The sequence below is a fragment of the Mauremys reevesii genome, linkage group 2 (assembly GCF_016161935.1).
Source record: "Mauremys reevesii isolate NIE-2019 linkage group 2, ASM1616193v1, whole genome shotgun sequence".
NCBI lineage: Eukaryota > Metazoa > Chordata > Testudines > Geoemydidae > Mauremys > Mauremys reevesii.
The window spans coordinates 247,007,735-247,032,595 of NC_052624.1; the positions used below are offsets into that span (position 1 = coordinate 247,007,735).

The following is a 24,861-nucleotide window of genomic DNA, read 5'->3' on the forward strand; positions in this document are numbered from 1 at the left end:
TTTTCCAACATTACTATACCTAAAAGTTGTGGGGAAAATATTTGTTTTTCAGTTAACTTTGTACACACAACAGCATTTTGTGTCTTTCACACAGGAAAAGGGAAGAGACAAAAAAGACAGGAAAATGGATTGTAAAACTACACAAATTGGCAAGTGAAGTATTTCTAACTATTTTGTAAATGGACTAAATTCCAACTTGCTATCCTTTGGTACTTTGATATTTTTAGAGAACAGATTTGCTTAGCTGTCTAGCTACTGTTAGAGTAATCTCAGTGTCCACCTTAAGAAAGATGTATGCTTACTGGAAGGTGTTAAGAAGTCCCTTTGGTGCGAGAGCCACGTCAGAGCATGTATAGGCAGTGCAATAGAATTGAACAGAATAATAATCTTCCTGATCCAGCATTATCTGTCTCATTCAAAAAGTGCAACTGTGTCCATCCAAGCAAACTAAAAATAGGATCAGTTTTTCATCTTACAATACACTGAAACAAATTGTGGGTGAAAAAGTAAAAAATAAATTTTAACATGCTTTATAAGTTTGTGTTCTTAGTTGGCTGCATTGCCAATCATGAATGAATATTAGGAATATATTCCAAGAGTTACATCAATAATTATACATACATTTGCTTAACCCTTTTCCATTAAGAAATCCGTATTTTAAATCAATTTAAAATATATATTAGTCTTTATCCTTACACATTGCAGTAATTTCATAAGCAATAACTTTTTAAACCAGTAAATAAGCAGTTAAGAGACAGAAGAGAGCAGTTTTTGTAAAACACATTTATTTCATAACATTCTCTTTTTACATGTGTTACTAATTAAAGTGTTTTTAAGAATTTTTCAAAGTCCTTTACTGAGGCCTTGGCAACCTCTGTACAAAACACCTCATCGGGCATGGATACTAGTTTGTCCAGAGAGATGTAGCTGGGCTGTGCTGGGTCATACTGTGCTCTTCCCAAAAATGTAAGAAACATATGTCTTTCTTTGACTCGTAATAGCTTTGAATTGAAAACCTAGGAAACAAAAGAAAAGGTTGAGTTTTATAAGCTTCAGGCTCTATAAGTACATCTAAAACTAAAAGTTTTGCAACTAAAATAAAAGTTCTGAATAAAAATGAAAGTTTTGCATCTTCCCCCCTCCATTTTACTAAACCATTCTTCATTAAGTATATGAGCCAGATCCTATACGACACTCAATTTTTTTTTAAATTAACACTGTTGGAATTAAACAAAGAATCAATACGTGAAGATAAATCTCTAGAAAGTAACTTCACACAGTGGATTCCATTTATTAGCAACTGCTTAGTTCCCAGCAAAAAGTTGTCATTATCTGGAAGTTGCCAATAAGCAGAAGGTAGGTTTGCAGAGCTTCAGCAAGGGAAGAAAGCATTGGGACGTGCCTTCCCTGCCTGCAGCACTGCAAGCCTGTCTGCAGCTGGTGCATGCAGGATGAAGTCCAGAGAGCACATGGAGATGTACCATGCCTCCCCATGGAACCCGTGTCTTCACTCCCCATGGAAAATCCCGACATTTGGACTGTAACCTCCCTTGCCCTACCCACAACCTCTCTTCCCAGTCCGCAGCGCCAGGACTCCTGCAGGAGCTTCCCCAGTGGGCAGGGATGCGAGCACCCCAGATGGTTAACTCCTGTGAAGGCAGGGGGCTGCCGCCAGAGAAGGAAGCTCTTTGATGTGCTCAGCCTAGAACTCCAGTGCCAGGTCAGGACGCACCCTGGAAAGCGCAGGAAGAGGTACCACACAGCCCTAGGATTTCCTTCCCTGGCTGCAGCCCTGCAAACTTGCCTGTGGATGGGGCCTTTATTCCAATCAATCAATCAAGTAAAAAAATAGTAAGCAGCATGCCTATTACCAATATTCAAATCCCATTAATATTAAAGGTAATGGGATGGAATCAGTTCCCGTTAACTGAAAATTATTAACATCGGGTTTGCTATTAAGCAGCATTCCCTGTATATGCTAACCCATAAATCAATGGTACTCTCTACCCTGGAATACTGTGTTCAGTTCTAGTCAGTCAACTTATTTAAAAAAAAAAGAATATAGCACAAATGGGGGTTCAGAGATAAGTCACAAGAATGATTGCAGGCAAACAGAAACTTCCATATGAAAAGAGATTCAGATTAGGATTGTATTTTAGAAAAGAGACAAATAAGAGAGGATGAGGACATGATACAGTACAAAATAATGAATGGTACAGTGGTGGTAGATTAGGTACAGCTATTCACCTTTTATAATGAACCAACGGGCTAGACAATGAAACTGATAAAAGGAAGTTTATTTCATACAGTACACAATTAGCTTGTGGAACTCATTTTCACAAAATAACACTGAGGCCAAGCAGTAGATAGGATTCAAATAGGGATTGGGCATTTATATGGATAAGGTATCCAGAGTTATAGCAGTACGGATTAAAACAAACTCAAGAGTTTTGGGAGGAATATAATTCCTCATGCTTCAAAGCATCACTCAACTTCTTTAAGAGGAGCTAAGAAGACACTACCTGGGGGCAGATTATCCAGAACTGCTGACTGCAGGGCTTCTTCCCCTTTCCTCTGAAGAGGCTGGTATTGGTATGGTATTCTTACTCTGGCCACTCTTGGAGACAGGAAGGGGGAGGGATAGCTCAGTGGTTTGAGCACTGGCCTGCTAAAGCCAGGGTTGAGAGTTCAATCCTTGAGGGGGCCATTTAGGGATCTGGGACAAAAATCTGTCTGGGGATTGGTCCTGCTTTGAGCAGGGGGTTGGACTAGATGACCTCCTGAGGTCCCTTCCAACCCTGATATTCTATGATACTGGAGTAGATGGACACTAGTCTGTTCTGGTATGGCAGCGCCTATGTTCCTACCCCCCAAAAGCTTACCATCTAAATAGGACATGGCACCATGTGGGGATCAGAAACAGATAAGAAGGAAGAGTGTGACAATTAAGACTATTTTAATGGTTGTTAATAAAAATGTCATTTTTTCTCCCCTCACTTCTCATAAACAAGATGGCAGAATAGAGAATTTTTAGGAGCAATTTGAATGAGGCAAAGGAGGGGGCTTGGTGAAAGATTTGGGGAGGTCATTCCCAGCATAAGGGGTAGCATGAAAGAAGGAAAGGAGATGGGAGAGGAGAACAAGAGGCATGAAAGCTGATGATATTGGCAGAATGGAGAGGGCAGAGAAGACACAAAGAGAAATCAGGTTAGAGATCTATCTTCTTTCATTTGGCATTGCAATGCTTTTTTGTTATCAGATAAGTGAAGACATCAGTCTTCTGTTTGCATAATAGCTTGGTCAGGTAATCAGATTTTGCAGTGGAGAGTGGCCCCTTCTACAATGAGTTGGAAAAAACAGAGCTATAAGCCAATGTTTCAGTATTTGCCCTGAAAAGAGCCATTTCACTTAAGATTGTCACTTGAGTTGCTTTTCGGACCACAAGGCTGTCAATGGTATTCAGTCACCATGTTGAGGGCTCTGATCATGCTGAAGCACAGGTAGGATCACATGAAGGTTACCATCTTCCTCCCTAGAGAATATCATGGATGAATGATGAAAGGCCTTAAAAGCAAAGACATGACACTTAAATATCATGTGCAGCACAATGGTGAGGCTGTGAAGCATCTCAAGAGGGGGATGAGGCAGTGGAAGCAATGAGAGAAAAAAAGGGATTTTGGATGGACTAAAAGTAGGTGCTAAATAGATCTGAGAGAAGGAGACTGTAGTAGTCCAACCAGGAGCTAATTAGGGTGTGGACAAATAATCTGGTCATCAGGACAGAGGGAGCAGATTTTTTGCACATTGCCTATATGTTGTGGGGGGGGAAAGGGAAGCATAAAAGATAAGCCGATTATAATTAAGGCTGTGATTTAGTCTCAGCAATCACGGAATCTGTGACTTACAAAGACCTCCGTGACTTCAGCTAGCGCCAGCTGGGAGCAGCAGGGTCCCCTGCAGCCTGCGGAGGCAGAAAGCTGTGGTGGAGTCCTGCAGCTCCCAGCTACCACAGGTGACGGGGGGGAGCACTGCAGCTCCCAGCCACCAGGGTGGCAGGAGGGATACACCACTACTGGCTACTGCAGGTGGCAAGGGGGACCCAGCAGCAGGGGGAATCCCTGCTGCTCACAGCCACCCCAGGTGGCAAGAGGAATCCACACTGCTCCCATGCACCACAGGCAGCAAGAGGGAACCCCAGGGCTCCTGGCTGCTGGGGGAGGGGGCAGGAGGAGGCCAGGCCCTCCCCCCTAGGCTACCTATTTTGTCATGGGTATTTTTAGTAAAAGTCAAGGACAGGTCACAGGCTTCTGTGAATTTTTCATTATTGCCTATGATTTGTCCGTGACTTTTACTAAAAATATCTGTGACAAAATCTTAGCTTTAGTTATAATCCTGGGTGGCAGGGAGGATGGTGGCATCAATTGTTGTGGAAAAGAGGTAACAGAGGGCTTGGTTTGAAAGTTTGTGTGTTCAGTTTTGCATGAGGCTTGAAATGGTGATGATCCACTAGCTAAAATGAGATGTTAGAGACACAAAGATGAGGCTCATCTGCTGGAGACAGTTTATATTAGTGAATCATCAGCATAAAGGCAATAGTTAATAGTGAGTGCAAGGGCCCTACCAAAGATAAGAGCTCAGGCGGAAAAGTTGATGTGTCAAAGAACTGAGCTTTCAGGGATTCACAAGAGACAAAAAGCCTTCAGAAATGTTTAGCCATTCTTTCTGCATACATGTAGTTAGGAGAACCACCAAGAGGGATGGTGTCATGAACCTAAGGGATGATGTGAATAGTACCAAAGGCAGGAAGATGAATATGGAGATAGACACTGAGGCCATTGGACTTAGTGTTAGAGCAGTGGGTCTCAAACTTTTATATTGGTGACTCCTTTCACACAGCAAGCCAAGTGTGACCCCCCCTTATAAATTAAAAACACTTTTTTACATTTAACACTATTATAAATACTGGAGGTGAAGTGCGGTTTGGGGCTGGAGGCTGACAGCTCGCGACCCTCCTCCCCCCCATGTAATAATCTCACAAGCCCCTGATGGGTCACGACCCTGTTTGAGAACCCCCGTGTTAGAGAAAGTTTACAGGGAAGAGTGGAGATACGGGCAGTGATGGGAGGTCACACAAGATTTTGTCATTTTACCTTGGAGGGAAAAAATGGTCATCAAGATCCTAGATTGGGGGGGGGAGAGAAGAGAGAGAAAGAATCCTCCCCAACAATGTTAGTTTACCTTTTTGTTTGGTCTTGACTTCTTAAGATTAACCATCCCAAGGCTTTTACTTCAAGATTTAGAATGTTAGACTCAGTGTCATGGCTACAATCATTTAATTCCTTCTTAAACTGCCCTTTGCAGTTTTAAATTGCACATGTTTTACTTGTAAAAAGTTGCCATGTTCCACTCAGAGGTGACTGTATTTCAGCAGTGGGTAAAGTAAACCCTAAATATACTGTTTGTTTTTAGGATGAAAGAAAATGTAAGGCAGTAGAAAAAAAGTTAATTATCAGGAACTCAACTATTTGTGCAATACACCTCAGTACAGATTTTAAGATGTTTAAGTAGTACACTGATGAGTAAAGACATTTTGTTTCTTGCTATATACATTCTAAAGGCAATACAAGAAATTACATTCAAACGATTTAATTATATTAAACTTCTGCCAGATAAAATCCTTAACTTAGAAACAGGGCAAATCTGAAAGAAGTCATTGCGAGAACCGCATTTTTAGAACTAGTTAAATACCTGATGAAGAGGGTTTGGATTTTCTGGATTGGATTTTCCACAAATTAGGTTGAACTTTCTCCAGTGTCCTTCCTATTTCCGCCCCCAACTGACATGAAAACCTTAGATCCAGTGGTACTCAGACCTCAGTGGTTCAGGAGCCACAGTAGAGTGAATTCATTGTTTAATTTATTATTTTTATATGTAGATATTATTCTCACAACAAAATGACCAAGTATTCCACAATAATAATATAGTAAAAGCATCCTGATTGGTTAATAATTAAATCACACCGTTTTAGTATCATGTGCTGCAAAGAGCCGCAGGGGAGACATTAAAGAACCACTTGCAGTTCCCGAGCCTCAGTCTGAGTATCGGAGGTGCAGATGATGAAGGCTCCAACAACAGTGTTCAGTGTAGCAGGCACTTATCTATATTGTAAACCAGCCAGTAGAGGTCACCACTGCCATAACCATAGAAAACAAGATTATTATGTTCACTGGACCAAGGAAGAAAAAAGTGCTAAATGAGCTCCCAAATTGAAATCTTTAGCACATCTGCCTGTTGCTCCACTGAACTAGTCATGAGTGAATTATTACTAATAAAAATTGTTCTAATTTAAGCAAAGCCCCAAACTACTTTTTGCTGCCAGAGATCACTTGAAGAATCCATGTGGATTCTGGCAGTTGTAGAATTTTGCCCTCAGTGCTGGCCCAGTGAAGGAAATCAAACTGCTTGTTTTGATGGCAATTGCACTGTAACCCACAATTCTTAAATCTCTTACTTGAGGGAAGTTAGTAAGGATGTGGTGGGGAATGCCCATTACATTGTGCAGGTAGTCAAAAGTCTCTGTTAGCTTCCTTTTGTTTGCAGTTAAAATCTTGGGGATTTTAGATACAATATGCTGAATTTCATTACGTCGAAAACCAAGTTCAACCTGGCACACCTGAAAAAAGAAATAATAAATCAGTGATGATAATTTGATTTTTCTTAACAAATCACTAAAACTTGTTATATTTAAAAAAAGAAGTTATCTGTACTATTAAGATATTGCAATCACTGGTCATCTAGCTGTGGGTATCTAAACTATAGCGTCCACCACGAACATGTGGACAGTGCTATGTCGACAGGAGAAGCTACTGTCTCTCAGGGAGGTGAATTAATTATGCCGATGGGAGAAACTCTGTCAGCAGAGGAGCATCTTCACTAAAGTGCTATAGCGGTGCAGCTGAGCCACTGTAGCACTGTAGACAAGCCCTTACTGAGGAGACATCTTAAGAAGTGGGGGTGTTCTCATGAAAAACTGGATGCTTCTCAATCCTGTGAAGCCAGCCAGCTCTGCAACAGACTAAACTTTTTTGGGAGAAAAACTACTTTATTAGACAGGAAAAGTAACACTAAAGTGCAGACCAAGGGTTGCTTTGATTTTGTTTTGTATTGTAACCTTTTGTTTCCATCACTTCATCTTGTCTTTAGTACACTCTTTCTCCTCTCTTAAATAAACCTTCTGTTTTACTACAAGTTGTGTGTGTTATACAGGAGTGGTGATTTAAGGTAAAACTAGTAAACTGGATACTATACTCCTTTTGGGGCAGAGGACCTGGCATTTCTGTGATTAACTAGTGTCATGGGCTGGATACCACAGGGGAACGCTTCAGACTGTGGGACTCAGATGCACCAATCCTGCAAGACAAAGACAGGGCTAGTATAGCCCAGAGAAGAGTACTTGAGTGGCTGAAAGGCTGGTTGTGTTAAGCAGCTAATACCCAGCTAGGCACAGACAAGACACCCTCATGGCAGAGGCAGGAGGACTCTCAGTCCCGGGTGCCCTGAGAACCATCAGACCATCTAACAACTGTCTGATGGAAACAACTCTTGTCCACTACCAATCTAGGCTGGATTTGAACTACTGATCTAAAGTTTAATAGATTCTAAAGCCAGAAGGGACCTCTATGATCCTCTAATTTGAACTTCTGTATAACACAGACCACAGAACTTTCCCAAAATAATTCCCAGAATCTCTCTCTCAGAAAAACAACAAGGAGTCCGGTGACTCTCCATGCATCTGAAGAAGTGAGGTTTTTTACCCATGAAAGCTTATGCCCAAACAAATCTGTTAGTCTTTAAAGTGCCACCGGACTCCTTGTTGTTTTTGTGGATACAGATTAACAGGCTATCCCCTGATACTTCTCTCAGAAAAATATCCCATCTTGGTTTAAAAATGGTCAGTGATGGAAAATCCACCACAACTCTTGCTAAATTGTTCCGCTGGTTAATTACTATCACCATTAAAAACGTACACCTTAATTCCAGTCTGAATTTGTCTAGCTTCAGCTTCCAGCCACTGGATTATGTTATACATCTCTCTGTTAGACTGAAAAGCCCATTATTAAATATTTACTCCACATACAGGTACTTATAGACTGTAATCAAGTCTGCAAGATTAAAGACTATCTCACTTGCAGTCCCTGAATTATCTAGCCTTCAGGGGACTTATCTCTACAGTATTACTAGATTTAATTAGTGACTAATCAGAACTGTTTCTTCCCATCCACAAAGCTGAGGACAGCAACACTATGTACTTCATTAGACAGACAGACACAAACTTGGGCTTTTCAAAAACATTCATTGTGACATTACTTGCACAGATTGGGGATTCAAAGTTCATTAAAAAGAAAGTGCTATTAATTGAAACAATCTGCTCCTTTCCAAACCTCCTCCCTCACCACACCCCTTCCTGATTGGCAGATTTCCAATAGTCAGGAGTTTCAGAGCAGCTATTTTATCGGAAAACAATAGATTTTTATTCATTTATGGATTATATGGTAATATGATTTCTCAAATTGAGTTACTACACATCATGCTGTTGGCCTAGCTGGTGTGACAGCACAATAATTAAAGCAATATACAACTTACATTTTCAAAGGGGAAAGAAGTCCTTACGGAATTGCAAGTTATTTATCCAACAATTGTTAATCATGACCATCTGCTATCAGATAATAGGTGTCAAATACACTTTTTGGCAGCTCAACTTCCTACCAAGAGGAGATAATCAGCTGCATATTTCTTGTTCCTAAATCCTCAGGCATAATTACTATATTTTTTGCCAGCTTGGGTTAAGAAAAGATAGCGGCCCAATCTTTCACTGTTTACTCAGAAAATGATATCCGTTGATGTCAACAGGACTTTTAACTGAGTAAATTATGCCCCGAGAATCCTCTAAATCCAAAATTTTAAAACACTAAAACAAAGTGCTATTGCACATGTGCTCTGAAACCTGAATGTTAAAGACCAAAACAGTTTTACCAGAAAGATCCTTAAAGTTATTTTAGATGTTCATATAAATACATTACCTCCTGCGTGGAATTTACATTGAAGAAATTTTAAGTCTGTATTTTTAACTAGCATAGCTATATGATATATTGACTTATTAGATGGTTTTTAAGTTTACCTGCCAATTTTCTTTTATAGGCTCAAGACTGCCAGTCAGTAGCCTTGGAAGACGAACTACTAAATCCCGGGTCTATAATTTAAAAATGGGAAAGATTATCGTTATTGAAACCACAACTGTTAGAAATCCATCCATGTAAATCAGATACATATTTTAAATTCACAAATGTTTTGTTGGATTTTTACACACATATGCTCCTGAATTTCAATTCTAGTCTGAGGAAATTAATTCTTTCATTTGAAAATTCATTATATCTCCAGCACCAGGATTAGAGAGTCTGAAGAGAAAGGAAAAAAAAAAAAAGAGGAAAAGGTACTAATAAATAGCTGGAGTCAAATTTTACCATTCGGAAAAGGATGGGATTGAAAGGTATGGTGAAACAGCAGGAAGGGGGGAGGGATAGCTCAGTGGTTTGAGCATTGGCCTGCTAAACCTAGGGTTGTGAGTTCAATCCTTGAGAAGGCCACTTAGGGATCTGGGGCAAAAATTGGTCCTGCTAGTGAAAGCAGGGGGCTGGACTCGATGACCTTTCAAGGTCCCTTCCAGTTCTAGGAGATTGGTATATCTCCAATTATTACCTATTACCTTTAGGAAGATGAGATTAAAACAGGCCTACAGACAAAGGCATTTTGAACTCCATATCCTTTGACAGTTATCTTTCTAGCCAAAGAGCAGAGGACACCCTTTGGAGGCTGATACTTCATTCAACAGCTACTCCTTAATTAATTAACTCAACTCCTATATGCTTCAGAAGACTGAACAGACTGCTAATGCCTTGAAGACCATAAAGCAAGGAACCAAGCATCTAATCTGGTCTCCTGTGCAACCATGCAGAGTACATCCAATAGATTTCTGGGCTAAACACATTGTTAGGAGATTATGCTGGTATGGTATTTGTATACTATATGATGTACTTAAGGCCCTCGTTATATTGCAGAATTTTAAAAAAAGATGAAGTCAGTTGTTTTATTTATTGTTTTAGCAGTAGGATCAATCCTCTGATGCTGCATCAGATAATAAAGCTGTATACACATTTGACACTGTTCACAGATGTACTGCCTTCAGAGGCAGTATTTTGGAATCCTCGGTGTTAAAGATTCAAGCTACCTGCCTGGGGGAGTTAAAGTCATGTCTTCAGCAACAGCGTGAGAGTGACAATCAATAACCTTGCATGTACACTAAGTATTTTGAGGTTATCTATGAGCACCTATATTTCAAGTCTAGCCTACTTTCACTAACAAAATACATAAGTATGTAGGGGTATATTATTTACCTTTTGCACACTTAGTCCAAGTTCTTTTTGAAAGAAACCCAACCTATTATCCAATCTTTCCACTGAAAAAGACAGTAAAAACGGAGCTCTCGAGACCATCCGTGCAACTGCTTCCTTACCAAATTTTTTTGATTTTAGGTAAGCCACTCTAGGAAAGAGCAAACAATCAGTAATGAACATTTATTGCTTCCATTTATTCATCTAGTTGCTCAAATTCCTCAGTGATATCTTGCAAACAGACAGATGTTTTAATATTAACATACAACCCTGCCAGAAATAATTAGGGGGGAAAAGTCTGCTGTTATCGTAAAAGCAAAATATCATACCTTCCAATTAACTATAAGCAAAATATGAGCGCAAAATGTCAATACTGAAGACAGATTTTAATTCTTTCCAGCTGTACTTAAAATACAGGTTAAAATAGTTATCTGCTTAACTACCAGCCTGTCTCACAGATTAAAAGCACCCTAATAAACATCAGGGCATGTGGCTATGACAATATACATTGCCTTCTGCTTATTTTAATGAAATACATTTTCATTGCTTTGGTCAAACTTAAGAAGGGCCTCAATACCATCCTCCCTTGCACAGTCCTATTATGCCAATATCATGGAAGTAGAAATACCATACAATGCCATGTATGGAGAAACCTTCCACAAAAAAGTAGATTAAACATTTTTAGATCTGTAGAAGTTATTTTTGTTATAATAGATCTCTACTTTTGGTCATTGGCCCCAGGATTTAGTTATAAAATATCTGGTTGCCAGGACACAGAAACAGTTGATCAACAGCCTTTCAAGGGGAGCAGTGGGGTCAAAAAACCTAACTGGCTTCAAGACTGAGCTTGATACATTTATGGAGGGGATGGTATGATGAGACTGCCTACATACAATGGCACATAGCTGACCTGCAACTGCTAGCAGCAAATATCTCCATCATCTGGTGATGGGACAGTAGATGGGGAGGGCTCTGAGTTACTACAGATAATTCTTTGCCAGCTGTCTTGCTGGGGGTCTTGCCCACATGCTCTGAAAGGGCTAACTGATCGCCATATCTGGGGTTGGGAAGGAATTTTCCCTCAGGTCAGATTGGCAAAGACCATGGGGGAGGGGGCTTTCTCCTTCTTCTGCAGCATTGCCAATCTGACTGGGGAGGGGAGGGAAAGTGGTGTCACCTTCCTCTGCAGCATGGGATACAGGTCACTTGCCGGTTTAAACTAGTGTAAATGGTGGATTCTCTGAAACTTGAAGTCTTTAAATCATTATTTGAAAACTTCAGTAACTCAGAGGTTAGGGGGTCTACTATAGGAGTGGGTGGGTAATGTTCTGTGGCCTGCAATGTGCAGGAGGTCAGATTAAATTATCATGATGGTACCTTCTGACCTTAAAGTCTATGAGTAACATTTTTATGTTTAAGAGAGGTTTATTTCCTCTCCATCTGCTGAAGTTAGTGAAAATGGAATTCTATTTAAAATACTATATGTAGGACCCTACAAAATTCACAGTCCATTTCGGTCAATTTTAAAATTAGTCAATTTCACAGTTTCAGATGTTTACATCTGAAATTTCAGAGTGTTGTAACCTTGGGAGTCCCAACCCAAGCAACAAAGTGAAATTGACCTAATTCCTGTCAGTTTGTTGCCAATAGGGTTCTGAAAAGAAACGATTCTCCTGTCACAATTTTACTCTGCTGCACTTCTTCCACTCAAATTTGCTAGATACTCTATTCCTTGCAATAAAACCTAGAATTCTGCAGAAACTAATGGCAGAGGTCTCCCATTTTCAGAAGAAGGCTCCTATTTACCCCTAATGAATGGATTGTTCAAGACCGGTTTAAATATATCATATACACGGAATTGCCAATCCCAAAAATTCTAAAAAACACAGTGGTTTTTAAAATTTCACAATAACATAAGAACATAAGAAAGGCCGTACCGGGTCAGACCAAAGGTCCATCTAGCCCAGTATCTGTCTACCGACAGTGGCCAATGCCAGGTGCCCCAGAGGGAGTGAATCTAACAGGCAATGATCAAGTGATCTCTCTCCTGCCATCCATCTCCATCCTCTGACGAACAGAGGCTAGGAACACCATTCTTACCCATTCTGGCTAATAGCCATTTATGGACTTAGCCACCATGAATTTATCCAGTCCCCTTTTAAACATTGTTATAGTCCTAGCCTTCACAACCTAACACAATGTAAGTCAAAGGATTGTGGAGTTCTTTTTCTTTGCTTTCTCTTTGGTGAGTCATTAGGTTTCATGGTTTCAAGCTTTTCTTCAAAACCATGAGAACCAGAAACTTACTTTAAAAACAAATTTAAAAAGTACAGCTGACATTTGCATGTGGTCACCTGACACTAAGAACTGGGACTTTTAAGACAGACACGAACAAGACTCATGATAATCCTGTCAGTTGGCAACCCTGTCAGATCAGCAGTTGTATAAAGCATGCTAAAGATTCAAGTCACCATTAACAGTCTTTCAAAATAAACATATCCGATGCAGCTGCATTACAGACACTGATTTGCAACTGTCATAATTGTTATGAATTATGGAATGTTTTTACTTTTACAGTGTTTATCTCAAGTCATAAATGCCAAATCTATTGAAACTTTTGTTTTGTTTCCTGGCAACATGGGATCCATAACAATAAAACATTCCAGAGAGTGATGTAACCAATATTGTGTCCATCTGTATTTAAGTGTTTAGGCACAGGTGATATTGCTTCTTTAATTCAAAGGATACATTACATACTAATTCAACATACAGCCTGCTATATCCTCTGCACTAAAAACTTATTTTAAAGTGCTATGCAAGCATTTATGAATGCCAAATAAAAGATAACATTTGATTTGAGTGAGTTTAAGTATATTCAAAATGAATTGGAGTGTACTTTTTTTTTTTAAACTTTGCAAGCCAAATGGCATTACAGGACATTCACCAAAATGAAAGTTTGACTTCACACATGAGCTAGGTTGATTTTATCATCCTAAAGTGAGTATCTTGAGAAAATTAGAAGCAGCTGCAGACCCTTCAAAGTAAACATACTGCAGCACAGCTCTACCTGTAAATACTAGTTTCATATTGAATGTGATATAGGTGTCTTTTCTGTATAGACATATTGCTACTCCATGGGAAAAAGGGTATTAATCTTGTGACAGCTAGCAAGAGTGCAGTAGATACAGGTCTGTTAGCATTTCTAGTCTAAATGCTAGCATTCAGGAATTTCTCTATTGGATAGACAGATTTGCTATGTGCACAATCCAGGCAGGCATAGGCAAAACCAAGTTAGGTTTTGTAAAAAGTTGATTCCTAGACCAATTAAAAAAACTGGGAAATTTTCTAAATAAAAAAAAAAAAGCCCTTTCTACTGCAGTACTTGCACAAACTTAGCACTGGGGTGGTGAACTTGGCCAGAAAGTGAAACTGACTAGTTATTTCAGCATCCAAGTGTAACTGCCTCACCACAGTAAACAAACTGCATAAAGAAAAGTAAGGCCATGTTTACGCTATAAACTTTGGTTGAGGCAAGTTACATCAGCATAAAGCCGAAGCACTTAGTATGTCGCTTGTGCTTGTGCATACTTAGCTCCTTGCATCTGCACTGTGTGCGCTCACCAGGAGTACTTGTATCGATGCAGTGCGGTGCACATGGGTGGGTATCCCAGCGTGCAACCCAACACTGTCCAGCACACTGTCTTTTGGGAAAGTTTGGCAACACATAATGAGGCACAAATGAGTTGTGTAAGAATATATGGGAGCAAGGGGTCAACTTCCCAGTGAGAAACTGTCTCCATCCCACAATGTCAGCTATATCAGGCGTTCCCAACCTTTTTCTTTCTGAGGCCCCCACCAACATGCTATAAAAAATCCATGGCCCACCTGTGCCACAATAACTGGTTTTCTGCATATAAAAGTCAGGGCCGGCATTAGGGGGTAGCAAGCAGGGCAATTGCCTGGGGCTCCACACCACAGGGGCCCCAGCAAAGCTACATTGCTCAGACTTCAGCCCCGGGTGGTGGGACTAAGAGTCCATGCGGGTTTCAGTCCCATGTGATGGGGCTTCGGCTTTCTGCCCTGGGCCCCAGAAAGTCTAACAATGGCCCTGCTTGGCGGCCCCCCATTGGGCCCCGGACCCCTGGTTGAGAACCAGGGATCTATATAATAATTTTCATGCCTTTTTTCAAAATTCCACAGACGTGTGAGGCCCTCCTCACTGTCCACCATCACTAACAGAAGCATGGAGCCTACACAGTTCTGCACTCTTGTCATGAGCATTGCAAGCACAGGACACATAATACTCCAGTATTTGCAGAGCTGCAAGAAGAGCTGAATCAGCAGGGAACATGATTTCTTGGAGGACAGACTGCTGTGGGACAAAGCGAGAACCAATTCAAGGTTGTTGATGGTGTTCACTGAGCAGCTGCAGAAGGTGGCGCACAGCTTCTGGACCTGAGAAACAAATGCCGTCTGGTTGAATCACATTGTAATTAAGGCATAGGATGATAAGCAGTGGCTGCAGAACTTTCAGATGTGCAAGGCCACATTCCTGGATCTGTGTGCTGACTTTGCCCAAGCCCTCCAGTGCAGCAAGACCAAAATGAGAGCTGCATTGACAGTGAAGTGAGTGGCGATCCGATCGCACTGTGAAACTTGAAACATCAGATTGCTACTGGTCACTCGGGAATCAGTTTGGAGTTGAGAAATCCACCACCAGGGCCATTGTCATGCAAATGTGCAGGACTATTAATAGAGCCCTGCGTGGATACAAAAGATGTGTATCCGCAGCCGAGCCCCGAGCTGCAAAAATTATCTGCAGTTATCAGCAGGGCTCTACTTACCGTGGCTGGGCTGAGGCTCCCAGGCACCCCCATGCTGGAGCCCGGTCGGGGAGAGGCATGTCGGAGTCACGGACCCTCCACCTCCCCTCAGCCGGGAACACAGCCAGGGGCTTCTCTCCCCCAACCCCAGGTAGGTGGAGGGTCCACCGCGGCTCCCCACAGCAGCCAGCCCAGCTCCTACTGTGGCCAGGCTGCGGCTCCAAGCCACCCCCACCCCAGCTGGAGCCAGGTCAGGGAGAATTGCACTGTGGGGAGCCTGGGTCCCTCCACCTGCCCTGGCCAGGGCACCTGGGGGACACAGACATGGGCTGGGGGCTGCTTGAGCCCTCCGCCAGGGCAGGTGGAGGGACCCAGGCTCCGCAGGGCTGCCAGCATGGCTCTCCCCAACCCGGCTCTGGCCAGGGGCAGCTTGTAAACTGCAGTTCTGCTAGGTTTAGCTATATCAGTCTAGAGAATTGAGTAAGCCATCTTAGCAGGTAGGCATGACATAGAAATCAGGCTCCTGGAAAAGGATGCGAGTAGCCCAAACCTTTCCAGCTTCTTCATTGTTTTCTGTCCTCTGCTAGTCAGACTCACTCCCACAAAATAGCCAGGTAGAAGAATTTTGTTGTGACTCAAGTACAGTTTCTCATTCTCAGAGTAATTTCAAACACACGTTCCCACCTACCTAAATGTAATAATTGTAGGGTTCCCAGTCTAATAAATGTTTTTGAATTTTTGTTATGTTCCATTCTATGCATCCAATGAAGTGGGCTGTAGCCCATGAAAGCTTATGCTCAAATAAATTTGTTAGTCTCTAAGGTGCCACAAGTACTCCTGTTCTTCTTTCTGAGTAGTGGCAGACTTAGATCTATGAGACTGTAGGATTCCAACTCCCAGGGGCCCCGCATCTAGCCCCCATAATCCCGATTACCCTCCATAGTCTGGACTGACTCTGGCAACAGCAGCCTGCTGCACAACCCCAGTTATAACTGCATCTCTCTGCTCCCTGTTTAGAAAGCTGCACTTCCTTGCTGCCTTATTTCCAGGTTCGTGTAAAGGTGGCAGACATCAGTAGGTGTAGATCCCCAAACAGGTTGGGAGGCAGAAGGAAATTTGAGATGGGAATGGTGGGGGCACAGAAAGGCATGGGACAACCAACAGGTTTGTAACACAGGTGCATAGAAATTGGGCGACTTTAGATGAGGAGGGAGGCATTTTGTGTGGATTTTTACTTAGGGCCCTGTACGCCAAGCACCAGCCCCACATTTGAGATTTTAAAGCATTTACATGTTAGACCTAACAAAATCTCACTGTAATATTTTATCTATTTTATAGATGGGTAAATCAAGGTAGAAGGGATTGGGTTTATGTGATTACAGTTAGCAGGCATAGGATTAATGGATCTTGGTCTTGTTTCATGAAAGACCTACCTTGTCTCTAGTGCCTCCATGTCTACAGCAAGAATGTATGGATTTTGGGTCAGGAATGGCCCCAGCTGATTATCTTCTACACCCACATCCTTAAGAAACAAAAGTCTTTTTCTTATATCTTTTTCAAAATCCAGTCTCAGTAGGAGTTGGCCTGCATGTGGACGTTTTTCTACTTTGGACAAATCAACTCCTACAGCAAATAAATCACAGACACTACATTAGTTGAATACTTAGTTAAACGAATTATGAGGAAGAGATTCATAAGAAACATAAGTACATGGTGCACTGCATGTATGAAGTCTTGAATACAACTTTTGTGCATATAGACAAAATATTTTGATTGCTCAAGAGATTATCATCAGAATAGCTTGTATATTCAGAAGAGAACCCAGATAAAACAAGCTCTAAATTCTTTCTAACGCAAATTTTGGTAGCAAAATTGAGATAGTTTATTTTTTGAAGAAAAAGACAGCATGTTTCAGTATTGCAATCAGAAAAGTTAAGCACAGTAAGATGCATTTCACACCATATTCTGAACTGTGCAATGTGCAGGGATCTCATTTTGTTTGCCCAGAGGTATGTGCAGGTGGGGATCTCCCAACTCTTTCTTATATGGGCACAGTAAATGAGGGGAAAAATTTATTGCAAAGTGTCTTTGGTTACCAACCTAAATAGCTCTCATTATTAGACTGTTAGCAAAAGGCAATTCTAATACAAAACCCACTCGGCCCCAACAATCCAGAAATTCACTTTTTTCTCTGGGCTTTATTCCACACTAAAGGGTGTAACTTTATGTCTGTGCTACCGTGTCATGCACTAACTGGTCCATATGGACCCTGCTGCCACACACTAAAAGTTCCCTAGTGCACTCTGATGTAGTCCCATTTAAAACAGTACTACGTTAATACACACTAGAGAAATTTTAGTGCATGGCAGCAGGGCCTACACAGACCCATTAGCACACGGCACATTAGTGAGGACTAAAATCTACAACTGTCTGATATAGTGTAGACAAGTCCCAAATCTCTTTGGATCTCCCCTCCCACAAGTCATTTTTGTATTCTATGCATTTCTTGCACTTAAAGAAGGTTGATAGGGAAGGGAGGGATGAGATCACCTTGACTTCAGGCATCTTTTTCAATTTGAGGTCTTTTTGAGAGCCAGGATTTTCCCCATTTCTCCTGCCCTGCCTCTTAATTTTTCTCACTTCTAGAGCCCTGAATGATGGTAACTTTCCTTCCTACCAAGGAGGAAAAAGTTGCAGCTTCTCCAAAGCCAGTTAACATTTCTTCAGTGAGCCCAGAGGGATGGAGGCTGCTAGAGTACAGCAAGGTGTTCCCTACCCCCAGGAGCTGAAGGTGATGCCCTCTCAGTGCTCCTAGCTTGTGCTAGATCAACAGCTGAGGAACACAGATTCTGTCCCAAACTAACATACATTGCTGGTAACCCACATGAACAGCCTCTATGCATTCATTTGTCCTGCATCTCTTCCCTCTACCTTGGATTGTGCATTCCTACACCTATAAAATTATGATTTGCAAGTTTACTGCTAAGTCAGTAAAATCAAAATATAAACTAAAGAATACTCAACACACCAAGCACAAATAATCTGCCTAAACGTCATTATACTTACCCAAAAGCACTAATTTGCTCAGAGTTTCTGAACGATCAACATAATCTCTAAGTGTGAAAGAACCAAGGGGAAGGGGTGGCTCAGCTACAATCTGCACAGCTTCTTCTTCAGAGATCTCCTCCAAAGCAGACGAAGGTGGTGTATCTTCCCAAACTAGAAGCCATTAATAAGAGAAATATTAATAGATTTTCTTGACAAACTGTTAGAATTTCCAGTACCTTCCCAGTCTGTCTCAAGAACTAGAAATTAAAGTATTTTCAAAATATGATTTTACTAGTGTTGTTGCTTTCACTTGTTTCGGGTATTTCTTCTGTGAGACAACTATGATTACCAGGCAACAGGAAACACAATTAGCTGTAATGTGATGAACTCAAAGGACCGATTCTTTCCCTAGCTCAGCCAGGACTTCCTGCTAATCCCGCAAAAGTTTTTTTGCATGCTTAACTTTAAGCATCCAAGTGGTAATATCATGTGCTTAAAACTAAGCATGTGTGTAAGTGTTAGCAGGACTTTACAGTGCAACATGGGCAAGTCACTCAATCTTTGCTTCAGTTCTCCATCAAATATGGATAATATCAGACCCCTAGCCAGTGAAGCACAATTAATAGTTGGAATGTATCTTAAGGTCCTTGGATTGATGCTGCTGTAGCAATATCACCAAAAAGCTTCCTAATAGTGAGATCTATTGAATTATGTAGTAGTCACACAAGGGAAGTTGTAAAAGCCACATCAGTTGAGACATTTAAATTTATAAAGGCCTGGAGAATATTAGCACATCTCTTTGCAACAGCCCTGTAAGGTAGAGAACTACTGTTATCTCTGTTTAACAGATTAGGAATTTAGGTACAGAAATAGTGACTTACCCAAGATTGCACACAAAGTCTATAGCAGAGTTGGGAACTGAACCTATACATCCTGATTCCCAGTCTAGTGCCTTAACCACAAGACAATCTGTCTTCTCACTTCTGTCTGATTTTTTTTAAACCTACTCTTGTTACAGTAATTTGAGGTCTGTCTTGAAATGAGTTAGAAAAACACTTTTCTCTTTTTCCATTTTGTACACTTGTCAGCATTTCTCACATACTGTTTCAAAGTTTCTTCAGTTGTGTGGGTCTTCCACACAACAATAAGGGAGAAACAACTTTTTTGTTAGTTTTTAAAGAAAATAAAACTGAAAAACTACAAAACTGGCATGGACATTCAAGACCAGTGGAGTCCCTGAAACTGTCTCTTAAAAAAAAAAAAAACCATTTGGTAGCTATGAAGTGGATGGTGTCCCTCTAACAAGGTTCTATATGTCAACACTTCAATTTTTCAGTACTGATAGTTTTAGCATAAACATCCAGCCAGTGTGCATAGCCAGTGTGGCTAGACAGAACAAAACGTAGAGTTACAAGTTATATCATCCATCTGCCACTGTAACTGCAGAATTGTTTCTCATATTTTACCATACTTTGTAGAGTCTAGTTTTAAATGCCCTAAAAATAGAGGCATGGCCTCTAGCGCCTCTATTCCACAGTCTGTACAGAACTCTCACTGTTACAGAGTTTTAGATGATTTTCCAGCAGAAGTTTCTCTTTTCTCCATTTCATCCTAATATACCTGTCTGCATTTCTGGGACCAATTCAGCCCTGGCATAAACAGACAAAACTCCATGGAAGTTGGAGTACCTCACAGAGGGGTTGTAGGGCTTAATTAATGTCTAAAAACACAAAGTCCTGGTCTGTGCTAGAAAAGGTGCATGTTGCTCAAGAATACATGTGTGAGAATACATATCACTAAACAGCTTGCTACTCTTCTACCTATTTGCACCTCCGACTGCAGAATCTCTATTCTGATACACTCTGGGTGAAAGCCGACTCATTTAAATCAGATTTACACCCACTTTGCACTACAGTCACAGAGGACCCAATCCTTTTCAGTTATACATGGGGTTAGCTGCAAGTTTAGGCCAGACAAGTCAACACAGTTTAGGAAAATCACTTTTTCTAGTAGTCCCCATTTGCAAAAGGAGAAAATGATTTGCCAAAGGACACAAAAAGGAGTCTTTGCCAGAACCAGACTAAAACTCAGTTTCCTGGCTCCTGGTACTATGCTCATAGCCCACCTGTCTGCTGTGTGGAAGAAAGGCCTGTAAGCAGTACCTAAAACAGTTTAAATGATTAGTGTGTTTAAACTACTGTTTTAACACACTAATCATTTAACATACATTGTTATGAGTGATATTAGAGATTGTTTTAACCCTTTATACCTTATTTCACAGTTGCAGGTAAATGCTATTGTAAGAATGTATAATTCTCATACTTAGTACTTCCATAGCAATTTTTCTCCATACATATTAAAAGCCCTTTTCAGAGGTTGTTTTTTATTATTTTTATTTACGGCTGAGGGCACAGAGTGGTTCAGTGGCTTGCCCAAGGTCACACAATGAGTTTGTGGCACAATGGCGAAAAGAATTCATATCTCCATACCACCAATCTGATATTCTGATAAGCAGACTAAACTTCTGACTAGATTTAAAAGCAATCAATATGGTTTCTGGATCAAATACTTGTCTCATGTTACAGAAACCCTATATTAATACTGGGGTTCAAACTGAGTGAAACTTGTAAAGACTGTCCGAATACGCCAGCATGAGCAGAATTGAATGAGTTAACAGCCAAAAGTAAAGTTTAAAGCAGGATTTTCAGTACAGAACAACAGAAGTTCCTATACCATGCTGCCAAAATGAGAATGCTTAGGTCAGTGGTTCCCAAATTTTAACAATCCATGAACCCCTTTCACTAAAATGTGAAATCTCATGAACCCCCTCCTAAAAATTAATATTTCCAGGGATTTAAGTTTAAATCTCCTCAGTCTGATACTAACAACCAACAAACAAGAAAATGAGAAGATTCACTCACATCTCAATGAAGCAAAACAGCACTCCAGAGAAAATGACCTAGTATCGAATTACTGAGGCACCTTAACCCTGTTACATTGACTACAACGTGGTTCCAGCTGGTTTGGTGTGCAAACCTCTTTTCTTCCGCCACCAGGGCCATCCCTAGGGGGGTGCCCCGTGAGGGACCACCCCCCTTGTACAGCATGGCCCCTGCTGACTCTGCCCTTCATGATGCCCAACTTCCCCATCTGCCAAGGACGGGGTCCAAGCTGCCAGCCCCCGCTGACTGCTGGGGCTCGGGCTGCCAGCCCCCGCTGACTGCTGGGGCTCGGGCTGCCAGCCCCAACTGCCCAGCACCGTGCTCCATGGGGCTTGGGCTGCCGGCCCCAACTGTCGTGGGTTCAGGCTGCCAGCCCCTCCGCTGGCCGGGGCTCGGCTGCGTGCTCTCCAGGGCTTGGGCTGCTGGCCCCTCCACTGTCCAGGGCTCGGGCTGTCAGCCCTGTGCTGCATGGGGCTCAGGCTGCCGGCACCTCCGCTGACTGGGGCTCGGCTGCCTGCTCAGCGTTCCATAGGGCTCAGGCTGTCTGCTCCACAACCGGGTCCCACCTGCTGCCTCCCATGCCCCGGATCCTCTGGCTGTCATTAAGGAAATTTTTCTGGCAACCCCCCTCTAACATTGTGCAAACTCCAGTTTGGGAACCACTGGCTTAGGTAGATGCTAGGTAAGATAGGCTACACAATAAAAATGACATAAGCCCTCATCACAGAAAAGCAGAGGAAGTATCAACTGAGATGAATGAATCATGTGAGATGAGACATGGGATATGCCGGCTAGAGAGTATATGAACTAGTAGCTATGGGACATGAGGAATACCTAGAAAAAGGTGGTTTGAGATGCTGAAGGAGGACATGAAAGTTGTTGGCAGCTTGTTAGATATACTGGACAAGAATGCTTGGAGACTAAGAGCCAACACCACCAAACTGATGGGACATGGTAGACTTAAAGTTTAAGTTAAATTAAAGTTCTTAAAGTTTCTTACCGTCATATAATGTTTCTGTATCTGAGCTGGGTATTACTTCTGTTTGCTGCTGGCAGTGGTTTACTGGAGAAAGTAAGTTATTTTCTGAAGAAACAATTTGTCGATTACTTGAGTTGGTGGACTGTAAACGGCTCCCCAGAGATACAGATTGGTAGGTCTTCAATCCACGCTGAAGAAACGGATTATCAGTGCACAGCAAAGATAGAACTGAAAGCTCATGTAACTGCATCCACGTTCTGTGAGTTTTTCTGAGTTGCTGAATAGAATTAGCAACATTACTTATTTTCACTGATGAGCACCATACGCTTATCTGCCGAGCCCAAAAAGCCATCTTCTACATAAATACAGTTCCCTGCTAAGGAAAAGCAGCACTTAATTATAGGGAGAAAATTGTCAGGAATAAAGCAATGCATCTCAGTGTTCATACAAATTAGGTCAAAAGTTTAGGAAGCAGCTTTGTCAAAATTAAAGCAGAAGTAGGTCTGTGCTATCTAATGTCATTCAGCTGCCTTGTAAGTTCACAAATGTGATATGTATTTTATAGCATAATTGAACACAATAAAAATTATTTTAAAATCTCAAACTGAAATGGTTTGCAGTAAGTGTTAATTCTCAATAATCTCTTTATGGGGAAAAAAAAAAAAGAATCGGGGCACCACAGTATCAAGTCTCTTGATGGGGCACTGCCAGACTGTCCTTTGGTTCTGTTTGTACAAGCACATAGAACAGGGAGGTTCTGTTCCACAACTAAATATCCTAGGTGTTATGCTAATACACATAAATTAATTATAACAATAACACATTTAGTCTGGTTATGAGCATGCAATGAATACTGTATCTTGAAAGACAAGGCAGCTCCCCCTAGCCCAACAGGTACATTGCTCTCTTAGGCAATGGCTACAGTAGAGAGCTTACAGCAGTACACCCCCAACGCAGCTATGTCAAGGGGAGAAGCTCCCTCGCCAACGTAGGCCAGTCCACACTAGTGCTTAAGTTGGTGTGACTTATGTCACTCAGAGGGGTGCCTCATTCACATGCCTGAGTGACATAAGTTATACCAAGGTAAGTGGCAGGGCACACACACTACTATGTGCTCCTGCTCTGAGACTGATCCCGGAGCTAGGACCCCGCCAAGGACACTCAGCTCCCCCGGGACATATGAAGCTGGAGCACCCAGCAGACCTATGGATAATGCAGCGCTTAAAGTGGTCTGAAAACAGCAGGAGGGTCGGACTCTAACATAACCCCCGTCAAAGTAAGGTGTCATGCACAGGAATCAAACAATTCAGTTTCTTGTATTACAGAATCACATGCACCCGTTAGCTCACAAAGCCCCTAACAAATATTTGTCACTGTTTTTAGGTGAGACAACAGGCCTCATACAAGTAATTAAAACCCAAGACATCCTAGGACTGGGGGGCGCAGGGACACTCAGTGCGTGGGGCTGTCTGGGGGCGCAGGGAGGCTCAGACCGTGCCTGGGGCACTGCCTCTGCCCTCCCTTCCGTGCCCGGAGCCCGGCTGAGCCTGTCCCTCCGAGGTGCTGGGCTGGCGGGAGGCGCGGCCCGTGCTCCAGACACAGGCCCTGCGGCGGGGGGACGGAAGCGGGGCTGTGAGGCGGCCCCGCTGGGAGAAGCCCTGGGGCCGCAAAGCGCCTGGCTGAGGGAACCGGCCCAGCTCCGGCCGCGGGGCCCAGGCGGGGGAACACGGCGGGGAGGGTCTCACCTGAGGCGGCGGCGAGGCCCTACGCCGCGCCACTGACCGCTCCTGTCGCGCCGCCCCCTCCGCCCACGTGCTGCAGAGGCGCTTCCTGCCGGGCGAGACCATCTGCCGGCGGGTGGGGGTGGAGACTCTCTTCCCTCTCCCCGCACGGTCCGACCGCTCCCTCCCCCCGCGCAGTAATTCTCCGCCCCAACCCCCCCGCCTCGGCGGGGCCTGGTCCCAGCGCCCGTTTGGTCCCGCGCGCCCAGGGCCCCGGGCCGAGGAGCGCTTCTCTCTCCCTCCCGCGGGCGGCCTCCCTCCCCAGCGGCAGCGTGAGCGCAGCAGGCGGCCGGGCCGGGCGGCGCCGCGCGGGGACATGGCGTCCTGCGTGGGGAGCCGGACCCTGAGCAAGGACGATGTGAACTACCGGCTGCACTTCCGCATGATCAACGAGCAGCAGGTGGAGGACATCACCCTGGAGTTCTTCTACCGGCCCCACACCATCACCCTGCTGAGCTTCACCATCCTCAGCCTCATGGCCTTCGCCTTCACCCGGTGCGCGGGAGGGGCGGGGGAGGGGCGGGGGAGGTTACTTAGCTAGGCGTGAGGGTTGCCAGGCTAGGCGGCAGGCCAGTAGTTCAGTGATTTGTGGAGGCGCAGCCCAGCTGGGGGACAGTCACACCGGGATGGGTTGGTCTTTACCATGCGCCAGGTTTTCTTTAAAAAAAATAAATAAATTCGAGCTATTATTTTGAACATGGCCACAGAGCGACTGGGGTTCTGCACCTCTGCTAGATTTGCCCCCCGCTCTCTCTGGATGCTGTCAAGGCATCCCTGCCAAGTATTACTTCTGTCCTGGACTCCTAAAATTACCCGTAAAGAGAAGGCATTTTTTTGCCT

The 24,861-nt window shown here is 42.8% G+C and overlaps 2 protein-coding genes across 5 annotated transcripts in view; one reads left to right on the forward strand and one right to left on the reverse strand.

Moving 5' to 3' along the window:
• Positions 1–765: 765 nt before the first annotated feature.
• MTERF3 (mitochondrial transcription termination factor 3) lies at positions 766–24,409 on the reverse strand. Of its 3 annotated transcripts, none has more exons than XM_039522877.1 (8): positions 24,389–24,409; positions 22,262–22,613; positions 18,338–18,490; positions 16,705–16,894; positions 10,452–10,599; positions 9,179–9,250; positions 6,512–6,673; positions 766–1,016 (listed from the first exon to the last, which is right to left on the reverse strand). In XM_039522877.1, the coding sequence occupies exons 2-8, from the start codon at positions 22,590–22,592 to the stop codon at positions 822–824; spliced, it is 1,251 nt and encodes a 416-aa protein (XP_039378811.1). In that variant the 5' UTR covers positions 22,593–22,613; positions 24,389–24,409; the 3' UTR covers positions 766–821. The 3 variants fall into 3 exon arrangements, with proteins under 3 accessions (XP_039378811.1, XP_039378809.1, XP_039378810.1); XM_039522875.1 differs by lacking the exon at positions 24,389–24,409 and adding an exon at positions 23,986–24,141 and having other exon boundaries at positions 22,262–22,616; XM_039522876.1 differs by lacking the exon at positions 24,389–24,409 and adding an exon at positions 23,986–24,132.
• The window catches only part of PTDSS1 (phosphatidylserine synthase 1), a 56,365-nt gene continuing 55,792 nt past the window's right edge, over positions 24,289–24,861 (forward strand). The window contains exon 1 of one of the 2 annotated variants that reach the window (XM_039522872.1): positions 24,289–24,516. In XM_039522872.1, the coding sequence (XP_039378806.1) occupies positions 24,338–24,516 (179 nt within the window). In that variant the 5' untranslated portion in view covers positions 24,289–24,337. The remainder of the gene's footprint in view (positions 24,517–24,861) is intronic. The other variant, XM_039522873.1, reaches the window with a different exon arrangement.